We start from the raw sequence: 25,645 nt of genomic DNA, 5'->3' as shown, positions 1-25,645 counted from the left end.
TCACAGGGACTGGAGATTTTGTGTCTATGTACATCACAGGGACTGGAGATTTTGTCTATGTACATCACAGGGACTGGAGATTTTGTCTATGTACATCACAGGGACTGGAGATTGTCTATGTACATCACAGGGACTGGAGATTTTGTCTATGTACATCACAGGGACTGGAGATTGTCTATGTACATCACAGGGACTGGAGATTTTGTCTATGTACATCACAGGGACTGGAGATTTTGTCTATGTACATCACAGGGACTGGAGATTTTGTCTATGTACATCACAGGGACTGGAGATTTTGTCTATGTACATCACAGGGACTGGAGATTTTGTCTATGTACATCACAGGGACTGGAGACTTTGTCTATGTACATCACAGGGACTGGAAGATTTTGTCTATGTACATCACAGGGACTGGAGATTGTCTATGTACATCACAGGGACTGGAGATTTTGTCTATGTACATCACAGGACTGGAGATTGTCTATGTACATCACAGGGACTGGAGATTTTGTCTATGTACATCACAGGGACTGGAGATTTTGTCTATGTACATCACAGGGACTGAGTTGTACTCACAGACTAGAGATTTGTCTATGTACATCACAGGGACTGGAGATTTTGTCTATGTACATCACAGGGACTGGAGACTTTGTCTATGTACATCACAGGGACTGGAGATTTTGTCTATGTACATCACAGGGACTGGAGATTTTGTCTATGTACATCACAGGGACTGGAGATTTTGTCTATGTACATCACAGGGACTAGAGATTTTGTCTATGTACATCACAGGGACTGGAGATTGTGTCTTGTGTACATCACAGGGACTGGAGATTTTGTCTATGTACATCACAGGGACTGGAGATTTTGTCTATGTACATCACAGGGACTGGAGATTTTGTCTATGTACATCACAGGGACTGGAGATTTTGTCTATGTACATCACAGGGACTGGAGATTTGTCTATGTACATCACAGGGACTGGAGATTGTCTATGTACATCACAGGGACTGGAGATTTTGTCTATGTACATCACAGGGACTGGAGATTTTGTCTATGTACATCACAGGGACTGGAGATTTTGTCTATGTACATCACAGGGACTGGAGATTTTGTCTATGTACATCACAGGGACTGGAGATTTTGTCTATGTACATCACAGGGACTGGAGATTTTGTCTATGTACATCACAGGGACTGGAGATTGTCTATGTACATCACAGGGACTGGAGACTTTGTCTATGTACATCACAGGGACTGGAGATTTTGTCTATGTACATCACAGGGACTGGAGATTGTCTATGTACATCACAGGGACTGGAGATTGTCTATGTACATCACAGGGACTGGAGATTGTCTATGTACATCACAGGGACTGGAGATTTTGTCTATGTACATCACAGGGACTGGAGATTGTCTATGTACATCACAGGGACTGGAGATTTTGTCTATGTACATCACAGGGACTGGAGATTGTCTATGTACATCACAGGGACTGGAGATTGTCTATGTACATCACAGGGACTGGAGATTGTCTATGTACATCACAGGGACTGGAGATTGTCTATGTACATCACAGGGACTGGAGATTGTCTATGTACATCACAGGGACTGGAGATTGTCTATGTACATCACAGGGACTGGAGATTGTCTATGTACATCACAGGGACTGGAGATTTTGTCTATGTACATCACAGGGACTGGAGATTGTCTATGTACATCACAGGGACTGGAGATTTTGTCTATGTACATCACAGGGACTGGAGATTGTCTATGTACATCACAGGGACTGGAGATTGTCTATTGTACATCACAGGGGACTGTATGTACATCACAGGGACTGGAGATTTTGTCTATGTACATCACAGGGACTGGAGATTGTCTATGTACATCACAGGGACTGGAGATTTTGTCTATGTACATCACAGGGACTGGAGATTTTGTCTATGTACATCACAGGGACTGGAGATTTTGTCTATGTACATCACAGGGACTGGAGACTTTGTCTATGTACATCACAGGGACTGGAGATTTTGTCTATGTACATCACAGGGACTGGAGATTGTCTATGTACATCACAGGGACTGGAGATTGTCTATGTACATCACAGGGACTGGAGATTGTCTATGTACATCACAGGGACTGGAGATTTTGTCTATGTACATCACAGGGACTGGAGATTTTGTCTATGTACATCACAGGGACTGGAGATTGTCTATGTACATCACAGGGACTGGAGATTTTGTCTATGTACATCACAGGGACTGGAGATTGTCTATGTACATCACAGGGACTGGAGACTTTGTCTATGTACATCACAGGGACTGGAGATTGTCTATGTACATCACAGGGACTGGAGATTGTCTATGTACATCACAGGGACTGGAGATTTTGTCTGTACATCACAGGGACTGGAGATTTTGTCTATGTACATCACAGGGACTGGAGATTTTGTCTGTACATCACAGGGACTGGAGATTTTGTCTATGTACATCACAGGGACTGGAGATTTTGTCTATGTACATCACAGGGACTGGAGATTTTGTCTATGTACATCACAGGGACTGGAGATTTTGTCTATGTACATCACAGGGACTGGAGATTTTGTCTATGTACATCACAGGGACTGGAGATTTTGTCTATGTACATCACAGGGACTGGAGATTGTCTATGTACATCACAGGATGGAGATTTTGTCTATGTACATCACGGGACTGGAGATTTTGTCTGTACATCATCTAGGGACTGGAGATTGTGTATGTACATCACAGGGACTGGAGATTTTGTCTATGTACATCACAGGGACTGGAGATTGTCTATGTACATCACAGGGACTGGAGATTTTGTCTATGTACATCACAGGGACTGGAGATTTTGTCTATGTACATCACAGGGACTGGAGATTGTCTATGTACATCACAGGGACTGGAGATTTTGTCTATGTACATCACAGGGACTGGAGATTTTGTCTATATACATCACAGGTACTGGAGATTTTGTCTATGTACATCACAGGGACTGGAGATTTTGTGACTGGAACATCACAGGGACTGGAGATTTTGTCTATGTACATCACAGGGACTGGAGATTTTGTCTATGTACATCACAGGGACTGGAGATTTTGTCTATGTACATCACAGGGACTGGAGATTTGTCTATGTACATCACAGGGACTGGAGATTTTGTCTATGTACATCACAGGGACTGGAGATTGTCTATGTACATCACAGGGATTGGAGATTGTCTATGTACATCACAGGGATTGGAGATTTGTCTATGTACATCACAGGGACTGGAGATTTTGTCTATGTACATCACAGGGACTGGAGATTTTGTCTATGTACATCACAGGGACTGGAGATTTTGTCTATGTACATCACAGGGATTGGAGATTTGTCTATGTACATCACAGGGACTGGAGATTTGTCTATGTACATCACAGGGACTGGAGATTGTCTATGTACATCACAGGGATTGGAGATTTTGTCTATGTACATCACAGGGACTGGAGATTGTCTATGTACATCACAGGGATTGGAGATTTTGTCTATGTACATCACAGGGACTGGAGATTGTCTATGTACATCACAGGGATGGAGATTGTCTATGTACATCACAGGGACTGGAGACTTTGTCTATGTACATCACAGGGACTGGAGATTTGTCTATGTACATCACAGGGACTGGAGATTTGTCTATGTACATCACAGGGACTGGAGATTTGTCTATGTACATCACAGGGACTGGAGATTGTCTATGTACATCACAGGGACTGGAGATTGTCTATGTACATCACAGGGACTGGAGATTTTGTCTATGTACATCACAGGGACTGGAGACTTTGTCTATGTACATCACAGGGACTGGAGATTTTGTCTATGTACATCACAGGGACTGGAGATTTTGTCTATGTACATCACAGGGACTGGAGACTTTGTCTATGTACATCACAGGGACTGGAGATTGTCTATGTACATCACAGGGACTGGAGATTGTCTATGTACATCACAGGGACTGGAGATTTTGTCTATGTACATCACAGGGACTGGAGATTTTGTCTATGTACATCACAGGGACTGGAGATTTTGTCTATGTACATCACAGGGACTGGAGACTTTGTCTATGTACATCACAGGGACTGGAGATTTGTCTATGTACATCACAGGGACTGGAGATTGTGTCTATGTACATCACAGGGACTGGAGACTTTGTCTATGTACATCACAGGGACTGGAGATTGTCTATGTACATCACAGGGAACTGGAGATTGTCTAGGTACATCACAGGGACTAGAGACTTTGTCTATGTACATCACAGGGACTGGAGATTGTCTATGTACATCACAGGGACTGGAGATTGTCTATGTACATCACAGGGACTGGAGATTTTGTCTATATACATCACAGGGACTGGAGATTGTCTATGTACATCACAGGGACTGGAGATTGTCTATGTACATCACAGGGACTGTCAATATACATAATATAGCAAATTTTCTTGTTCTTCTGGTGTGGATACTTCATGAACAGTTTTAGCGCGTTTCTTTCTTGGTTTCCAATTTTAGAATGGAGGGATTAATTTCAAGGTTCTTTATTTGTGTCGCAGCTTTTTTTCATATAAACTAAAGAATGTAAACCAACTTTCTTTCCTATGCAATTTTACTTTGATAAATCAATACCTACAACATTTATATAAAATAAATCAATACCTACACATTCATATAGATATAGATAAATCAATACCTACACCATTCATATAGATAAATCAACACCTACACCATTTATATAGATAAATCAATACCTACACCAAATTCATATAGATAAATCAACACCTACACCATTTATATAGATAAATCAATACCTACACCATTTATATAGATAAATCAATACCTACACCATTTATATAGATAAATCAATACCTACACCATTTATATAGATAAATCAATACCTACACCATTTATATAGATAAATCAATACCTACACCATTCATATAGATAAATCAATACCTACACCATTTATATAGATAAAATCAATACCTACACCATTCATATAGATAAATCAACACCTACACCATTTATATAGATAAGTCAATACCTAATGAGTCAATACCTACACCATTCATATAGATAAATCAACACCTACACCATTTATATAGATAAATCAATACCTACACCATTCATATAAATAAATCAACACCTACACCATTTATAAAAATAAATCAATACCTACAACATTTATATAGATAAATCTATAACTATACCATTTATATAGATAAATCGATACCTACACCATTTATATAGATAAATCAATACCTACACCATTTATAAAGATAAATCAACACCTACACCATCTATATAGATAAAACAACACCTAAACCATCTATATAGAGATAAATCAATTCCTACACCATCTATATAGATAAATCAATACCTTCACCATTCATATAGATAAATCAACACCTACACCATTTATATAGATAAATCAATACCTACACCATTCATATAGATAAATCAACACCTACACCATTTATATAGATAAATCAATACCTACAACATTCATATAAATAAATCAATACCTACACCATTTATATAAATAAATCAACACCTACACCATTTATAAAAATAAATCAATACCTACAACATTTATATAGATAAATCAATACCTACACCATTTATATAGATAAATCAATACCTACACCATTTATATAGATAAATCAACACCTACACCATCTATATAGATAAAACAACACCTACACCATTTATATAGATAAATCAATACCTACACCATTTATATAGATAAATCAATACCTTCACCATTTATATAGATAAATCAATACCTACACCATTTATATAGATAAATCAATACCTACACCATTTATATAGATAAATCAATACCTACACCATTTATATAGATAAATCAATGCCTACACCATTTATATAGATAAATCAGATACCCTACACCATTTATATAGATAAATCAATGCCTACACCATTTATATAGATAAATCAATACCTACACCATTTATATAGATAAATCAATACCTACACCATTTATATAGATAAATCAATACCTACACCATTTATATAGATAAATCAACACCTACACCTTTTATATAGATAAATCAATACCTACACCATTTATATAGATAAATCAATACCTACACCATTTATATAGATAAGTTAATAACTAAACCATTTATAGATAAATCAATACCTACAACATTTATATAGATAAATCACTACCTACACCATTTATATAGATAAATCAATACTATACCATATATATTGATAAATCAATAACTTAAAAGGAACTGGAGTCTAGGTGTCGGATCCGTGGCATAAGATGAAGTAACAACGCCAAACATATGCAAAATCTTCTGCGTAATATATGATAACTGGTTCTGCGTAATATATGATAACTTTAGTGGATATTCATGGTTGCTGTGGATATTCATTTCGCTGTTTTGCCGTCTGGCGCAGTGATTTTCAACTACCGGGCGGTATTTAGGACGACGGCGGGAAACAAACGACCCGCGTTATGAAAATCAACATTTTATTTATAGTAACCCCTGGTTTATCCAGGATAGGATGGATATAACGACAGTGATAGTAACCCCTTGAGTATCGGGGATAGGATGGATATAACGACAGTGATAGTAACCCCTGGAGTATCGAGGATGGGATGGATATAACGACAGTGATAGTAACCCCTGGAGTATCGAGAATGACATAAACCATTAAGCTATATATAGCGACTAAAGTGAACCACGTTTCCATTCACAGATAACATACAAAACGTTATGTACACGTAATCCTGACCTTTCACCCCGCGTTCCTTACGTCCCATCTGTTGCGCGGGACAGACAAAAGTAATCGATAAGGAACAATAAGTTTCTTCTTGTGTGTACACGTGAATAGAATACACAGTACGGGGACCGCTGAGGTTTTTCGATTAAAATTACAAACAGCTTGTGACGTGGCATTCAGTCGATATACAAACGATTTAACTCGATTTCGATACACCTTTCTGTGTTTTTACTTCACTTTACAGTTGATACGTCAGAAAATATTGAAGTCGGTGTGATCATGCCCGGACGCTACAGGGAATAACATTTTTTATTGTATTTTTCCAAATAGGACAGACATTACTTACCACCGTCGCTGTAATCAGAGCCTTCGTTAAAATGAAGATGTATCTACTCCTAAGTGTAATGCTATTTATACCAGTTCATAGCAAAATCGGATTTCCGAAAAGTATGTCCATGGATATTCAGTTCCCACCGATAATTAGCCGTCCGGCAGGTGGGATACCAGTAGGACATCTCCGACCTCTAGGTAAGTCTTAGGTACCAATAGGACATCTCCGACCTCTAGGTAAGTCTTAGGTACCAATAGGACATCTCCGGCCTCTAGGTAACTCTTAGGTACCAATAGGGCATCTCCGACCTCTAGGTAATTCTTAGGTACCAATAGGACATCTCCGGCCTCTAGGTAACTCTTAGGTACCAACAGGACATCTCCGGCCTCTAGGTAAGTCTTAGGTACCAATAGGGCAGCTCCGACCTCTAGGTAAGTCTTAGGTACCAGTAGGACATCTCCGACCTCTAGGTACGTCTTAGGTACCAATAGGACATCTCCGACCTCTAGGTAAGTCTTAGGTACCAATAGGACATCTCCGACCTCTAGGTAAGTCTTAGGTACCAATAGGACATCTCCGACCTCCAACATCCACGGCAAACCAATAGGACATCTCCGACCTCTAGGTAAGTCTTAGGTACCAATAGGACATCTCCGACCTCTAGGTAAGTCTTAGGTACCAATAGGACATCTCCGACCTCTAGGTAAGTCTTAGGTACCAATAGGACATCTCCGACCTCTAGGTAAGTCTTAGGTACCAGTAGGACATCTCCGACCTCTAGGTAAGTCTTAGGTACCAATAGGACATCTCCGACCTCTAGGTAAGTCTTAGGTACCAATAGGACATCTCCGACCTCTAGGTAAGTCTTAGGTACCAATAGGACATCTCCGACCTCTAGGTAAGTCTTAGGTACCAGTAGGACATCTCCGGCCTCTAGGTAAGTCTTAGGTACCAATAGGACATCTCCGACCTCTAGGTACGTCTTAGGTACCAATAGGACATCTCCGACCTTTAGGTAAGTCTTAGGTACCAATAGGACATCTCCGACCTCTAGGTAAGTCTTAGGTACCAATAGGACATCTCCGGCCTCTAGGTAAGTCTTAGGTACCAGTAGGACATCTCCGGCCTCTAGGTAAGTCTTAGGAACCAATAGGACATCTCCGACCTCTAGGTAAGTCTTAGGTACCAATAGGACATCTCCGACCTCTAGGTAAGTCTTAAGTACCAATAGGGCATCTCCGACCTCCAACATCCACGGCGAACCAAATTTCTTTTTTTTTGTGCGATTTATATTCGCAAATTCGATGGTTTGACGTGGTAATCACGACAATTAGTAGTCACGAAATGATTAACTCTGTATATTAAATATAACACCACCAGGATATAGTGTTCGTATTAACGTTCGTCGTCAGGTCGGGTGTTTTGTTGTTGTTTTTTAAGGAGTTTTATGTACGTGGAAGGCAATAGCCATTCTGCATACCAGTCTTTGCTTTTTTTTAAAACAAAAATAATAATATTGACTAGGAATTTTGACAGAACATCCGTGTCTGACTGACACGTCAATTCGGCATGTAAAACACGGGGACCGTTATCAGCCAACTCAGAGAAAGATTCCTTAAACCTGACTTCTCCTCTCTTATCACAAACAATATGTGTTATACAAAGTAAAATATTCCGGTTAATAAATAGGATCATTTGATTGGATATTCATTTCAGGGTTCCAACGCAATCCATCTGGCAAAGTGATGAATACATTGGAGATGCCCCATGCGCATGCGTTCAACATAAAATACATAAAATCAAACAAGCCTGTGGCGATTAGGGAAGCCCTGACGAAACAACCGATATTAAAAGATTGGGAAAATGACCAATACCTGACAAACAGGTAACCAAATTCTATACTTAAGCATGAAGTACTTCTTCTTCTAATTGGTAATGACAAACTTCAACAAATTGAAGATAATGTGATGAGAAAGTAAAACAGAGTGCATGTTAGTACATGTATATACCTACTTCATCTTGATAATAAAGGAATGTGAACAGCAAGTTTCTTACCTACAATACATTTAGTTATTGAAGTTTGTTATGTAATCAATAAATAAATCAATTAAATAAGTCAACTAAGCAGTAATGGTTACAAGCTATGGTACCACTTTTGTATGACATTGTGTTGTAGATATGGCGACTTAAACGTAACAGTTACGGTGAAGAAAGAAAGACGAGCACACGAATACACGTGGATGACGATGAAGAAATTTCTGCTGGACTATCTATACGAGGATTGGTATCTATCAACCATACTTCCACCGGAAATGGCAGAAGAACTTCCGGTTTGTATGATTCCGTTATCACTATTTAAATATGGAGACTTCATAGTATCCAACTATAAAATGTGACGTGATAGTCGTCATCAAATTAGTTTTAGAATGGCGCTGTTGAAAATGTCTATATCAAGGTGTTGTTAAATCATGTGACCTAACTACACAATGAGTCACAATGTTAAGCAACACAGAGTAATTGTTATCATTTGGGTACCGGCATCCTCGATACGGGGATCCTATTGCACCTTTGAGCTACATGTAGGGCTGCAATTAGTCCGCTAAACCTGCCTACATTATTAGACTTTTCCATTTTTTTTGCCTTAAATATATATATTAGACAAAACAAATTTTTTAAAAAGCCTAATAATATTGGCAAGTTTAACGGGCTAGGCTGCAATCTGATTGGCTGTGAGAAACTTTAGGGTTGCTATTTTAGTCAGCCAATCAAATTGTAACTCTGGCCTACAAATGTATGTAGCAACACAAAACTATTGAACTTTGATATCCTCTGATTTCCATAATGTAATACAACAGATGCCCGGATGTCTGCGATGTGGGACGTACAGGAAGAGGTTACAGGAAGCGGAACTGTGGATGAGTTCAGGCGGAACGTCCTCCATGCTCCACAGTCACGAGGACCACACGCTCCATTGCGTTTTGTTTGGTAGAAAGGACTTTATAGTTATCGAATCCGAACATCGCAAAATCTTCAATTACAAGGAAAAGGTTGTTAACGATAAATAATTACTTCCCCCTCCACGTCCTAGATACATTGAATATAAATAGTCCTTTTCAAATTAAAAAAAAATCTCTCTTTATGTTATTTTTGTCAAAAAACAAACATGACGACCATTCTAAATATCTGTCGTATCGCTCACAAGACGTCAAGTTCACTATTCGTAGACTTGCCATACGATTTTCCTTTGAAAAGACCTTCATATTTATATGTGAAAAAATAATGTCTCGGTATGAATTTGATATTTTATACGGTTCAATTTTATTGCCTAGTACGTAAGTGATATAAAACCGCTACGTAAAAATGCGTAATGTCATTTTAATAATGGTTTACATAACCATCACTTTGCTCCATTAGCAGTAATAGGCACCAATTGTAGCTCTAAAGACGATACCATTATCAGTCAAAAGTCTTTTGTGCTACATTATTGCAGCTAATATTAGATAAAACTCTTGACTCATAAATTGTATAACCTATTAAGATTGGCAAAATATGCGAAGCATTTCTATATAAGTCCACAGGGATCGTAACATATTTCTGTCAGCGAATAACCATGTCGTGATATTTGCTAGTATATAGCAGGTACCGGGATAGTTTGGCTGTGCCACGTCATTATAACAAAACTAGTGATTTTCATATGGATATATATTTATAGTGATTCCTTCGATCGAGTACAGATACGATGGAAGAGTTTTAACAATCCTACTGCTGTCCTTTTTCAGTACCACAACGCCGGGGCGGGGTATTCCACTATAGACATGGACTTTATCAACATGTTCCAAAACTCTAAGATTTCCAAGACGCCCTGGACTTACACAACACTCACTCAAGGGGACTGTCTGTTCCTGCCAGCAGGTAAACTTACTCAACAGCACACTTACACGGTGACGACCGCTCCTGGCCTATTTACACCAGGACATATATAGTTACAGCCTTGTGTCATCCTTTGTTAATCATTCAGCATATAGTTACTTATTTCATTAAGGATTAATTTTCTGCATTATGTAACCATAGCAAAATCAGAGTATACTCTCAACACAAATCAGTGTATACTCTCAACAAAAATCAGTGTATACTCTCAACAAAAATAAGAGTACAACCTCTACAAAAATCAGAGTATACTCTCAACAAAAATCAGTGTATACTCTCAACAAAAATCAGAGTATACTCTCAACAAAAATCAGAGTTTACTCTCAACAAAAATCAGTGTATACTCTCAACAAAAATCAGTGTATACTCTCAACAAAAATCAGAGTATACTCTCAACAAAAATCAGAGTATACACTCAACAAAAATCAGAGTATACTCTCAACAAAAATCAGAGTATACTCTCAACAAAAATCAGAGTATACACTCAACAAAAATCAGATTATACTCTCAACAAAAATCAGTGTATACTCTCAACAAAAATCAGAGTATACACTCAACAAAAATCAACAAAAATCAGAGTATACACTCAACAAAATCAGAGTATACTCTCAACAAAAATCAGTGTATACACTCAACAAAAATCAGTATATTCTCAACAAAAACCAGAGTATACTCTCAACAAAAATCAGTGTATACACTCAACAAAAATCAGAGTATACTCTCAATAAATATCAAAGTATACACTCAACAAAAATCAGTGCATATTCTCAACAAAAATCAGAGTACAACCTCTACAAAAACAAAATCTCAACAAAACAGTGTATACTCTCAACAAAAAATCAGTGTATACTCTCACAAAAATCAGAATACTCTCAACAAAAATCAGTGTATACTCTCAATAAATATCAATAAATATCAAGTATACTCTCAACAAAAATCAGAGTTTACTCTCAACAAAAATAAGAGTATACTCTCAACAGAAATCAGAGTATACTCTCAACAGAAATCAGAGTTTACTCTCAACAAAAATCAGTGTATACTCTCAACAAAAAACAGTGTATACTCTCAACAAAAATTAGAGTATTCTCTCAACAAAAATCAGTGTATACTCTCAACAAAAATCTGAGTATACACTCAACAAAAATCAGAGTATACACTCAACAAAAGATTACACTCTGGATTTCCGTTATTCCATTACATTAACTATGACAAATATATTCCCGTAAAAACCATTTTACAAGTCTTTCGTCTAGATAGAAAAGTGTTATACTATTGTGTATCAGCCATTCGGAAGCGACGTTACAATAGGCGATACCAATTCAATATCTTTTGATTTTACCTACACCAAGTTATACCCAATACCTACACCAAGTTATACCCAATACCTACACCAAGTTATACCCAATACCTACACCAAGTTATACCCAATACCTACACCAAGTTATACCAAATACCTACACCAAGTTATACCAAATACCTACACCAAGTTATACCAAATACCTACACCAAGTTATACCCAATACCTACACCAAGTTTATGTTATACCCAATAAGACCATGTTTCCGTTTCCTGTACTAGGTTACATGCACCAGGTGCGTTCCTATGGGAGAGGGATCTCTTACACTGTCCTTTTCTCTCCGTCCCCCGAGTTTGACTCGTCCGACTGCCGAGTTCAGGTGGAGAAAGGCAAATCAAGTATCCCTTCCTTAGCCGAAGTCGAGTTTGTCTGGACGTCGAAAAATGGCGACAGGGTAAGTGGCGTACTACCATACATACGAGAATAATACCTCCATTATATCTACGGATTCATTCACAGTTTAATCAAGCTATGTAATAGATTGAATTTGCCATGGTAACATGTACGTATACTCCCAACAGGTGCTGAACGTTGATAAAATGACTCCCCAAGTCTTATCCCACATCCTCGATATGCTGATCAGGAACAAAGACAAACTCTACATAGAACAATTCGAGCACTTTTACCTGGACGCTCTTCAAAAGGTAACACTATAAAACAACGTTAGTTTTCAGTATAATTGTGTTGTATAGGATACTATTGAATTTGTAACATGAAAATCCCCAGGTACTTACATGACATGTGTCTGGTCGTAAACATGGTCCTATCTCAGCAATAGTATCCATCTTGAAAATCTCCTCATATCTTTCATACAAAATTGTAGATTTGTTTTCATTGCATTATTTCAATGATATATTTAGATTTAGAATCGATTTAAAGTGCATGATTCAAAATAGTTATATATATTATAGCCAATACTTAATGGAAGTTGATTAAACATGATGACTTCGATTCCTACAACACAGCTGATTATACCACCCCAATACTTATTACGATTGTATCCAGGTTCGCCCTACAATAGGGGACGACATGTGTCGTAGGACATCCTCGATACTCAAGGGGTTCCGATCACTTACGATCTCTACTTCCCTGGACTATCTCATTGTAAAACTATAGGCAACAGAAAAAAACCCAGGTAATTTAGTTCTTGGATGTGCAAAAGAGCCGTATAACGGTACGCTGTGGTCGACTGACTCTCTGTAGTCTTCAAAGAAAATCTTTGCTGGTCTGTGATTGGTCAAATGTTTTCCGCTGAGCTGCCTCCAATTTTACTACGAGATAGTCCAGGGGTGTAGAGATCGTAAATGATCGGAACCCCTGGAGTATCGAGAATGATCTTAGGAAGACAGAACTACTAATCAATCAACGTTTGTTTACATGGAAGTCTAACCTAACCACCATTTAAAGATGCTCCACCGCCGACCGATCATAATGATATTCATCATTTGAACAATAATTGGTGTTTAATCGTGTATATATATGCCTAATTAACATAAAAATAACATAAAATAATTTATTTTGCCTTTGATGCATGAGCAATCAGTACTTCATTCCATATAGGAAATAGTGCCACGGAATTTTTTCGGGATGCAATTAAATTTTTGTCATATTTTTAACTTGAAGTAAAATTGGAAGCTCAAACTTTTCAATGGTGGTAATGGTGTAAAGTAAGTAACTTTTGTAACGGAAGAAAAATACTAAACCGTCTGCTCCTGTTTTTGATAGTGAAAAATTATCATTTGTCAGCGGTGGAGCATCTTTAAAATATTTTCTTAACATATCATAATATTTGTAGCATGTGTAATGTGCGTTATTTCTACTGGTTACAGGCGTACAGCTACCCACCAGCTACTGAGGCCTTTGCCATACTGACTGAGAGTACCGGGAAAACATTCCTTACTAGGACCAATCTGAAAAACCTTAAGCTGGAGCAGTTACAACGATTGTGTGCAGTATATAACGACGCTTTTCTACAAACAACCTTACACAAGGAGGAGTTATAACAGTCTTATAAACTACTGGTACTACTGGTAATAACAGTCTTATAAACTACTGGTACAAACAACACTGAAGTAGCATTGAGAAAATGTCACAGAATAAAAGGAATATCGTTTGGGAAAATGTGTATGTTTATCAATAATGAATGTGTTTAAGAGCGATGCACAGTTTTTTCAGGTCACCTGAGACGAAGTCTATGATGACCATGTGGTTTGGTAGATACGTTTGAGGTGATTCACAATTATCTTTGTTTTTGTATTGATGATGATGTTGTTAGTAAAACAACAAGTGCAGGTCCAATATAAATAAAGAATTAAACAATCGAAATGAAGACTGATCATTTGTTATCAGATTAATGGAATCTTCAACCGCATTTGGGTGAGGCAGGAGAATCTCATTTCGAGGGGCTTTAAAATCTTATCCCGAGGGTTGAGATCTCCTGTTTCGCCTCAAAGAGGTTGAATGATTCTTTTTCTCTTACCATGTGTGAGCACATGCAAAGATCTCGACAGTCTTTACCCTACAGGATGAGACAGAAAAATATCAAATCATCGGTAAAATTGCTGATATCCCAAGAGTTGTTTCTTTGCTATATAACCTTACTAACTGGGAAATCGTTTACACTCGTGTAAACGCAGTCAGTTGATGCGCAATTAAATATACAACAGAACACTGACCTCCGCAATTGCAAGTAGTGTTGATGCTCCTATTGTTTCTGTATTTTAAATTCTTCCATGTAAACAATTTGAATGTTATGAAAATCTTAAAGTATATTTCAGAAAATAAAATGTTTGAGAAATATTGCATCAATGGAATGATAGTGTTAGTGTGTATATTTGTTTACTTTCTGAACTTGACAACATTTCCCGCCAAATCGGAGCCAGCTGTTTCGCGATTCAATCAATTGACCGGCGGTTACAACAATCGTATAATGTTGAAAAACCAGTTTTATTTTATCGGAACATTTAACTTAAAAGAAATAGTCGGTCAAAATGTAAATATAAGGATTTATTTTTGTTGTTGTTGTTGTTTAGTGGTGCGTAAACTGCATTTGTTGAACAGATATTTCAACATGACGCTGATAACTTATCAACATGATGCAGTATTAAGTCTCGTTACTTGAACTCCCTAGTTAGTGATCAAAGTTTATACAATTCCCTGATAATTTATTCGATTTTATGACTACTTATTCAATTCCCAATTACGTATTGAAATGGATTAATATGCATTTCAATGGTCTATTTGACCTTTTTATTCCCTTCTCAGTTACCATTACTTATACAAGTTCTGGATTATAGTTTTTCATTTGAAAACATTTTATATTGGTTTTTACCACATATGCAATAATACAGAGACAGATAAAATCCCACATATTAACATGCTCATACTGATAATAACACTTTTGTGATTACAGTAATGATGAGAAATAGTTCGATACCATTTATCTAATACAATAGTCAAAATACTAGCTAATTTAGCTGCGTTTACATCTATTAATCTTCAACTAAATTTGATTAAATTCTCCACTTAAGATTAAACACATTCAATATACCCTTTAAGTTACTACTGTAGGAAAACATTTCATAATTTTGTAGTTATTCTTAAAATATTTCTTTATACTTTCTATTTGCAACAAGTTACATTTTACACGCTGTCTGTAGATATAGTACGTAGCAATCAGAAGATTGATATTTTGTGCTTGATATTGCTTACATTGTTAACCAAATAACATTTCTTGTTTCGAGAAATAAACATAGCCGGTTTAATAACAGATGTTTTTTAAAAAAACATCCAATTTTCAATTCCTCTCCACAATCTTTTAACATGATTACATTCACAGAATAAATGTACAATAGTTTCATCTCTCTGCTCACAAAATAAACAAAGTGGACTGTTAAAAAAACATCAGTTGCCAATATCCTATGTGTGAATCTATATGGAAACCGTTTGAGAGTAACATCTTTTATCGTATTAAGGACAACGTTTTGTACATTTTCCAAAACTTCATTTACATCAAGAATGTTTGACCATTTATCAAAATATTTAGTTGTATAATTAATTTTCGAAATAAAAATATCATACCTATCGCTATATCCTTATTTGTTTTTATTTATTAGTTCAGATGTTGTTGGTATGAATGTCTGAAACATTGTTCTGTAGGAATAATTTGGGTAAAAGAAATCGACAATGACATCACGCAGGTTCTCAGACCATAAGAAAGGCGCATATGGCACGAAGCGCAAAGCACTTCTAAGGTAACACATACATGAAAATAAAAGAAAAAACTCAATCTTCAAAATTTAATCCTACACACTGACAGCTTCAGTTTGCGGCCGCCATTTTTCACCGTCTGTAAAAAATACCATCAGCGTTAATGCAATGCTTTGAAGTCAGCTGATTATATAATCAAGCGGTTCAAACGCTTTTATGATCCGACGAACGTAATCTTCATCCGGCAAAAGCTCAGTGTTTATTGCTCTTTATTTGCAAGCGTTCAAGTGATAGACCACCTTTCAATATAATCAGCTGACCAAATACGAAATATCTGTTACGGAAATATGTTTATGTGGATTTCCTTCTCAAATGGGTTTTGGGACAAGGATTGAGTGTGGATATAGGGGAAAAAAACCCAAAAATTCGGCTCCGTTATTTCGATAAATTGAACTTTATGAACCATTGAATTAATGGTTACTGAAACATCTGGCGGCGCCCTTTAAGGCCTTGCCTTCAGTCATATAATAGTGTATAAATCTAAACTCTACAAAAAATCTTTGTATGATGAGTAGAGATTATCAACCACATCATATAGAAATCTAATTCCTTTGTGGTTATACACTGTAGAGTTATCTACCTTTACTTGTTTACAAGTTACTATAGTAACTAGCTTTGTATAGAAACAGGGATTCCATATACCGCTATTTAGAACCCGATGGATATATTACAATCACATGTATTAAAGAAAGGTTAACACCTTTATATATAATACCCATATAGTATAGAAACGGCACCATAATATCCCCAAATTATATGTTATATACCCGTGTATCGACTGCAAAATGAGGAAAGGAAACAATAAACAGTTTTTTGAGATTATGTGATGAGACATCATACTTAAACAGTTATTTTTAAAAGGAAAATACAGTGTTGTCGTTTTTCTAGAGAAGAGGAGAAAGAAGAGAGAAAGCGAGAGAAAGGGTTTGTATAGTGGGTAGATAAGAGGGTAGAGAGAAAAGAGAGAGAGAGAGAGTTATGGTAAGGATGATCTCAGAAGATACAGCTAATATTTAATCAATATTACAGGATCTAACGAACGATTATCAAGTGTCAAATATAGACACCTTTTAACGCAACCGGAAGTTTTAAACAAATAGTACACATATGTATAGTACTATACCAGTTGAAGAAAGCATCAACGTACATCAAACAAGCCCAGAAGCTTACCAAAGATTTCATTTCAGCGATTCAGCGATTACACGTGTATGATGTGTATCTTTAATCATGATTTACTGGTTGATAATATTCCTTTTTAAAATTATTGAACCATAGTTACAATTTAATTAATCTATTCCATTTACTCCTATCATTGTCTACTTTGTAAAAATGAATGTCACCTTTGCTGACTGCAGCATATTTTTCTGTGAAGTATGCATCATTAATAAGTTTAGTTAAGGCACATACTGATAAATTCACTTGATAACATCTTGTGCGGCATATGTATTGTTTTAATAATAGAATAATCAAATTGTCTACCCTATTATGTAGTATTGGTTGATTAAATAATCCAACAATGAATGTTTCTTTGTTAAAGGCGAATGGGATGTGTAATCTATCTAATAGGGATTCAAAGTTAATCAAAACATTCTGCACATCTATACATTCCCATAACATATGTACTATCGTCTCTACTTCTGCTTTACAACGATAACAATTCGCACTTTCAGCAAGCCCAATTTTCGACATAAAGAACGTTTCCTACAAGTTTCGCGAATTTGAAATACACAAGTATAGCCCATATTTCCTTTTAAAAAACATTTTACAATTTTCCAGGGAAATGAAGGTGGCTTCTGAAGAAAAGTTTAGACATGTAAGCAAGTTTCTGATCAAATGCAGTGAAGGCCATACCTTGACATGGTATTCATCACCACAGGTGGAAGGAGGAAAGCTCTTCGGTAACCTGAAGTTAGCCCATGGCTATTTCTCACCTGGCATTCTACCAATTCAGTTTTAGAAATTTTGCAAAGGAGCTAACCTAGGAACAATGAGAGACAAATATCTGGCCGATGAACAGGAAAGCTATGCACCAATTGTACAGGAACTGTCTCAGAAGGCACAATTAAGAAGTCGTCCTCCTTGAAGAAATAGCAAAAAGAGTCACGGAAAAACCTGACACAGTGAACTCTCTGACAAAGCTGCATCTATTCGGACCCATATATATATTGGTGTATACAAAATTGCAACAAAAATGCTGACATACTACGACAAAACATATCCAACATATCTGAACACTCCAAAGGAAATCACAAATTATGTCACTCTACATCACGATGCAGATCAGATCCAGAAAATGAAAGCACAAAAAACACCATCAGGACTCCAGCGACTGAACAAATGTTGAAAGATTTCCTTTTGAAATTACAAGTTTACAGAAATGCTCAGGATTACTGTTATTGCAAAGACACACACTACGTCGAATCATTCAACAACTCTCTCCTCCAATACCATGACAAGAGAATAGTATTTAATGAATGTTCATACAAAATGAGAATCAAACTCTCAATTTTGGACTGGAATGAACATGTGGATAGGCCAATAACATCCAAACAAACAGTTTTTGAGGACATAAAATCACAACAACAAAAAGTTGGGGTCTTCAGTGCACAAAAGAAAGAATGTATCTGGGTTCTGTGGATGGAGCATATGTATACTAACTAGCTGGACTATATTAATCTAATTCATAGATACTCATATTCACATTTATTGATAACTGGTAATTTGTAATATTTCAAGTGCATTTTGTGGTGAACACATAAACATTCAGGAAATAACTTTGGTGACAATCATAAGGTAAGACATTTGTTTATACATGTGCTCCTCGTGTTGTTATCAGCCCTGGGTCTAAAATTAGATTACAGTGTGTGGAGACCCTCCCGTTACAGTAATCACAAGTTAAAAATGCGCGGTTCCCTGGTTGGGGGTTTAACGGAAGTTATAGAGTTTGATACTCTGTAATTAAGAGTTATCCTTCCTGACACCAACTTTCACCGCAAAACAACAAAGCACATACATATCCATATGTCTGTAAACGATTTAATTCTAAAATAAAATTAAAATATTCTTTGTCTTTTAGTAAAAGTTTATCAAAACTAAAAACTATCCAGACCAACCCGACTACCAACACTAACCCGACTACCCACACCAACCCAACTACCCACACCAACCCAACTACCCACACCAACCCGACTACCCACACCAACCCAACTGCCACACCAACCCGACTACCCACACCAACACGACTACCCACACCAACCCAACTACCACACTAACCCGACTACCCACACCAACCCGACTACCCACACCAACCCGACTACCCCACACCAACCCAACTACTCACACCAACCAGACTACCCACACCAACCCGACTACCCACACCAACCCGACTACCCACACCAACACGACTACCCACACCAATCCGACTACCCACACCAAGCCGACTACCCACACCAACCCAACTGCCACACCAACCCGACTACCCACACCGACCCGACTACCCACACCAACACACCTACCCACACCAACCCGACTACCCACACCAACCCGACTACCAACACCAACCCGACTACCCACACCAACCAGACTACCCACACCAACCAGACTACCCACACCAACCCGACTACCCACACCAACAACTACCCACACCAACCCGACTACCCACACCAACCCGACTACCAACACCAACCCAACTACCACACCAACCCTACTACCCACACTAACCCGACTACCCACACCAACCCGACTACCCACACCAACCCAACTACCACACCAACCCGACTACCCACACCAACCCGACTACCCACACCAACCCAACTACCCACACCAACCCAACTACCCACACCAACCCGACTACTCACACCAACCCAACTACCCACACCAACCCGACTACCCACACCAACACAACTACCCACACCAACCCGACTACCCACACCAATCCAACTACATTGTACCCACACCGACCCGATTTTCCACACTCATCACAGGTGAGAATGATGGAGACACGATATGATGGTCACCGTAACGTCATCACGATATTATTACTGACACAAGCACGGTAAGGCTACGGTCACATAACTACATTCATTTCTTATTCGATATATTATTTGACAGGACTCTGTATTACAATCCGGATCAGCAGTAAATAGTCAGGTTTATCAAATGGAAGTGGAGCGCCTGTCTAGTATTCGGAGGGTCCTAGGTTCGATTCCTGTTTACTAGACTTTATCTCTCGTATCTTATTGTTAGCGTGAATTATAGATATGATAGTTAATGTTGATTACGACGTAGGCGCAAAAATTACACCAAATGTTACACCAAAAGTTAGATCAACAGCTATACTAAACGTTATACCAAAAGTAACATCAAAAGTTACAACCAAAATTAAACCGAAAGTTACACCAAAAGTCACATCACCAAGTTACAAAAGTTAAAGTACAATACACCAAAAGTCACATCAAAAGTTACACCAAAAGTCACATCAAAAGTCACTCCAAAAGTCACATCAAAAGTTACACCAAAAGTCACATCAAAAGTTACACCAAAAGTCACATCAAAAGTTACACCAAAAGTTACACCAAAAGTCACATCAAAAGTTACACCAAAAGTTACACCAAAAGTCACACCAAAAGTCACATCAAATGTTACACCAAATGTTACACCAAAAGTTACACCAAAAGTTAAATAAAAAATTACACCAAAAGTTACATGAAAATTTAAACCAAAAGTTAACTAAAAAATTACACCAAAAATCACACCAAAAGGTGAGATTTGAAATAGTTTAATCAGGCTCCTTTTTGTGTGGATTTTCTCGCCAAAGTGTTTTATCGGGTAGGTGACTTTCATACCGAGGTGGTCCTCATACAGAGGTAGTCCTGATACAGAGGTGGTCCTCATACATAGGTGGTCTTCATACAGAGGTGGTCCTTATACAGAGGTAGTCCTGATACAGAGGTGGTCCTCATACAGAGATAGTCCTCATACAGAGGTAATCCTGATACAGAGGTGGTCCTGATACAGAGGTGGTCCTGATACATAGGTGGTCTTCATACAGAGGTGGTCCTGATACAGAGGTAGTCCTCATACCGAGGTGGTCCTGATACAGAGGCGGTCCTGATACAGAGGTGGTCCGCATACAGAGGTAGTCCTCATACTGAGGTAGTCCTGATACAGAGGTGGTCCTGATACAGAGGTGGTCCTGATACAGAGGTGGTCCTGATACAGAGGTGGTCCTGATACAGAGGTGGTCCTGATACATAGGTGGTCTTCATACAGAGGTGGTCCTGATACAGAGGTAGTCCTCATACCGAGGTGGTCCTGATACAGAGGCGGTCCTGATACAGAGGTGGTCCGCATACAGAGGTAGTCCTCATACTGAGGTAGTCCTGATACAGAGGTAGTCCTCATACTGAGGTAGTCCTGATACAGAGGTGGTCCTGATACAGAGGTGGTCCTGATACAGAGGTGGTCATCATACAGAGGTGGTCCTCATACTGAGGTAGTCCTCATACAGAGGTGGTCCGCATACAGAGGTGATCTTCATACAGAGGTGGACCTCATACAGAGGTAGTCCTCATACAGAGGTGGTCCGCATACAGAGGTGGTCCCCATACAGAGGTGGACCTCATACAGAGGTAGTCCTCATACATAGGTGGTCCTGATACAGAGGTAGTCCTCATACATAGGTGGTCCTGTTACGGAGGTGGTCCGCATACAGAGGTGGTCCGCATACAGAGGTGGTCCGCATACAGAGGTGGTCCTCATACAGAGGTGGTCCTCATACAGAGGTGGTCCGCACACAGAGGTGGTCCGCACACAGAGGTGGTCCTCATACAGAGGTGGTCCTCATACAGAGGTAGTCCTCATACAGAGGTGGTCCTCATACAGAGGTGGTCGTTGACGCAGGGTTTTAATGTTAGTGGTAGCTAATACAGACCATCATATACAGTTCTCCATAACGTATATGGGGATTTGTGCGTACAATCATCGCCTGATTTATAAGTCCGCTTTCGTTGAATCCAAAATTGTCAGAACTACAACCACTTGGTAACTCTGTTTTAGTAGCGTGCTTAAAGATTTCATTGTATACGTTGGTATATCTGCTCGCACACCGAACCTGTAGGCGGCTAGTGTACCGGAGGGTGAATGTACACCATCTGGGCGGAGCTTTTACACTATTACAATTCTGTCACCGTTTAAAAAGTCAAGCTTCTGTTTGACTAACAAGGTCGAGTCTTTACAAGCCGTACTTACACTTGAACAGCGGCTAATTGATCGCTATCACTATTCTTAACGGATAAACGACTCGCCGAAAAGGCCTCAATTAAAAATTTTCGCTTTTCATCGAACACAGTGCATACATCATCAGATTGGGATTAACGTCAGAGGAGATTTTATGAATCATTTATGTAGTTTTGCCAACAATTTTACAATTTTTTTCATTGACATGCAAGCTCGTATATTGATTAATGTTTACTTGTGTATAAGTACTCCGTAGAACCAAGCAGAAGACTGTACAGACTGTGTATTTAGGAAGAAACAACACATCTGTAGAATGTAAGACGCGGTGAGAATGGCGAGTTGTATCTCCGTGAGAGATGGCAGACCAGCACAGTGACACGACTTTGTTTATGCCCTCCATCACTATTTATTTTTCTTGATTCCACAGCTTATTCCTGCCAGAGCTCTAGAGAGAGCCAACCTTTCTATACTTAGTGTTTCGCGCGATATCCACTGCTTAAGTCTGTGTTTAAAAAAACAAACGGAATGAAAAATAATTTAGTTTTGAATTTCCCACTCGGTCCTGGAGAATCAAACCTATGTGAGGATATACTCAGTTCCTGGAGAATTAAACCTATGTGAGGATATACTCAGTTCCTGGAAAATCAAACATATCTGGCGTTAGATATAGAGAGGATATACTTACATCAGATTCTGTCATTCAGGAACTGTATGAACGAAAATGATTCGAACGAAGGAAAAAGTGTAAGAAGTGAGTTAAGAGCATAATGACTTTGAAGTGTAAGAAGTGAGTTAAGATCATAATGACTTAAAGTGTAAGAAGTGAGTTAAGACATAATGACTTTAAAGTGTAAGAAGTGAGTTAAGAGCATAATGACTTAAAGTGTAAGAAGTGAGTTAAGAGCATAATGACTTTAAAGTGTAAGAAGTGAGTTAAGAGCATAATGACTTTAAAGTGTAAGAAGTGAGTTAAGAGCATAATGACTTTAAAGTGTAAGAAGTGAGTTAAGAGCATAATGACTTTAAAGTGTAAGAAGTGAGTTAAGAGCATAATGACTTTAAAGTGTAAGAAGTGAGTTAAGAGCATAATGACTTTAAAGTGTAAGAAGTGAGTTAAGCGGTGATGATTTTACTGGGATTACATGATGAGACTGAAGAGACACCTGGTGGTCATTCTAGGAATTATAGTAATTATTGTCGTGCTGGGGCTGATAAAAGGAACGTATAAAGACACCAACAATGAGTAAGTATAAATATTATACTGTATAGGTACATAAATATTATACTGTATAGGTACATAAATATTATACTGTATAGGTACAGACCATGAGTAAGTATAAATATTATACTTTATAGGTACATAAATATTATACTGTATAGGTACAGACCATGAGTAAGTATAAATATTATACTGTATAGGTACAGACCATGAGTAAGTATAAATATTATACTGTATAGGTACAGACCATGAGTAAGTATAAATATTATACTGTATAGGTACAGACCACTAGTAAGTATAAATATTATACTGTATAGGTACAGACCACTAGTAAGTATAAATATTATACTGTATAGGTACAGACCATGAGTAAGTATAAATATTATACTGTATAGGTACAGACCACTAGTAAGTATAAATATTATACTGTATAAGTACAGACCATGAGTAAGTATAAATATTATACTGTATAGGTACAGACCATGAGTAAGTATAAATATTATACTGTATAGGTACAGACCATGAGTAAGTATAAATATTATACTGTATAGGTACAGACCATGAGTAAGTATAAATATTATACTGTATAGGTACAGACCATGAGTAAGTATAAATATTATACTGTATAGGTACAGACCATGAGTAAGTATAAATATTATACTGTATAGGTACAGACCATGAGTAAGTATAAATATTATACTGTATAGGTACAGACCATGAGTAAGTATAAATATATATACTGTATAGGTACAGACCATGAGTAAGTATAAATATTATACTATATAGGTACAGACCATGAGTAAGTATAAATATTATACTGTATAGGTACAGACCATGAGTAAGTATAAATATTATACTGTATAGGTACAGACCATGAGTAAGTATAAATATTATACTATATAGGTACAGACCATGAGTAAGTATAAATATTATACTGTATAGGTACAGACCATGAGTAAGTATAAACATTATACTGTATAGGTACAGACCATGAGTAAGTATAAATATTATACTGTATAGGTACAGACCATGAGTAAGTATAAATATTATACTGTATAGGTACAGACCATGAGTAAGTATAAATATTATACTGTATAGGTACAGACCATGAGTAAGTATAAATATTATACTGTATAGGTACAGACCATAAGTAAGTATAAATATTATACTGTATAGGTACAGACCATGAGTAAGTATAAACATTATACTGTATAGGTACAGACCATGAGTAAGTATAAATATTATACTGTATAGGTACAGACCATGAGTAAGTATAAATATTATACTGTATAGGTACAGACCATGAGTAAGTATAAATATTATACTGTATAGGTACAGACCATGAGTAAGTATAAATATTATACTGTATAGGTACAGACCATGAGTAAGTATAAATATTATACTGTATAGGTACAGACCATGAGTAAGTATAAATATTATACTGTATAGGTACAGACCATGAGTAAGTATAAATATTATACTGTATAGGTACAGACCATGA

The 25,645-nt window shown here is 37.5% G+C and overlaps 3 protein-coding genes across 4 annotated transcripts in view; all 3 read left to right on the top strand.

Moving 5' to 3' along the window:
• Positions 1 to 6,482: 6,482 nt before the first annotated feature.
• On the top strand, positions 6,483 to 15,223 carry LOC138309080 (bifunctional peptidase and arginyl-hydroxylase JMJD5-like). Of its 2 annotated transcripts, none has more exons than XM_069250215.1 (8): positions 6,483 to 7,332; positions 8,852 to 9,020; positions 9,312 to 9,465; positions 9,991 to 10,182; positions 10,915 to 11,047; positions 12,641 to 12,813; positions 12,941 to 13,063; positions 14,249 to 15,223. In XM_069250215.1, the coding sequence occupies exons 1-8, from the start codon at positions 7,182 to 7,184 to the stop codon at positions 14,420 to 14,422; spliced, it is 1,269 nt and encodes a 422-aa protein (XP_069106316.1). In that variant the 5' UTR covers positions 6,483 to 7,181; the 3' UTR covers positions 14,423 to 15,223. The 2 variants fall into 2 exon arrangements, with proteins under 2 accessions (XP_069106316.1, XP_069106317.1); XM_069250216.1 differs by lacking the exon at positions 6,483 to 7,332 and adding an exon at positions 7,878 to 7,916.
• A 1,381-nt stretch (positions 15,224 to 16,604) lies between these two features.
• On the top strand, positions 16,605 to 20,675 carry LOC138309611 (uncharacterized). Its single transcript, XM_069250835.1, has 3 exons — positions 16,605 to 16,672; positions 18,465 to 18,596; positions 19,796 to 20,675. Exons 1-3 carry the CDS (start codon positions 16,605 to 16,607, stop codon positions 20,673 to 20,675), a joined length of 1,080 nt encoding a protein of 359 aa, XP_069106936.1.
• A 2,208-nt stretch (positions 20,676 to 22,883) lies between these two features.
• Positions 22,884 to 25,645, top strand: part of LOC138309005 (uncharacterized) — a 28,363-nt gene continuing 25,601 nt past the window's right edge. Inside the window, exon 1 of the mRNA XM_069250095.1 lies at positions 22,884 to 24,168. Within this exon, the coding sequence (XP_069106196.1) occupies positions 24,068 to 24,168 (101 nt within the window). The 5' untranslated portion in view covers positions 22,884 to 24,067. The remainder of the gene's footprint in view (positions 24,169 to 25,645) is intronic.

This window comes from Argopecten irradians, chromosome 15, assembly GCF_041381155.1.
Source record: "Argopecten irradians isolate NY chromosome 15, Ai_NY, whole genome shotgun sequence".
Classification (NCBI taxonomy): domain Eukaryota; kingdom Metazoa; phylum Mollusca; class Bivalvia; order Pectinida; family Pectinidae; genus Argopecten; species Argopecten irradians.
The sequence above is the reverse complement of the archived record's forward strand: the minus strand, read 5'-3'. Positions and strand labels throughout refer to the sequence as shown.

Bases quoted from the DNA above. Each gene is read 5' to 3' on its own strand.
- LOC138309080 (XM_069250215.1), top strand. From the start codon at position 7,182: ATGAAGATGTATCTACTCCTAAGTGTAATGCTATTTATACCAGTTCAT. The intron at 7,333-8,851 runs GTAAGTCTTAGG...TATTCATTTCAG, and splicing joins AGGACATCTCCGACCTCTAG to GGTTCCAACGCAATCCATCT. The intron at 9,021-9,311 runs GTAACCAAATTC...ATTGTGTTGTAG, and splicing joins GACCAATACCTGACAAACAG to ATATGGCGACTTAAACGTAA.
- LOC138309611 (XM_069250835.1), top strand. From the start codon at position 16,605: ATGACATCACGCAGGTTCTCAGACCATAAGAAAGGCGCATATGGCACG. The intron at 16,673-18,464 runs GTAACACATACA...ACAATTTTCCAG, and splicing joins AAGCGCAAAGCACTTCTAAG to GGAAATGAAGGTGGCTTCTG. The intron at 18,597-19,795 runs GTTAGCCCATGG...AAAACTATCCAG, and splicing joins AAGCTCTTCGGTAACCTGAA to ACCAACCCGACTACCAACAC.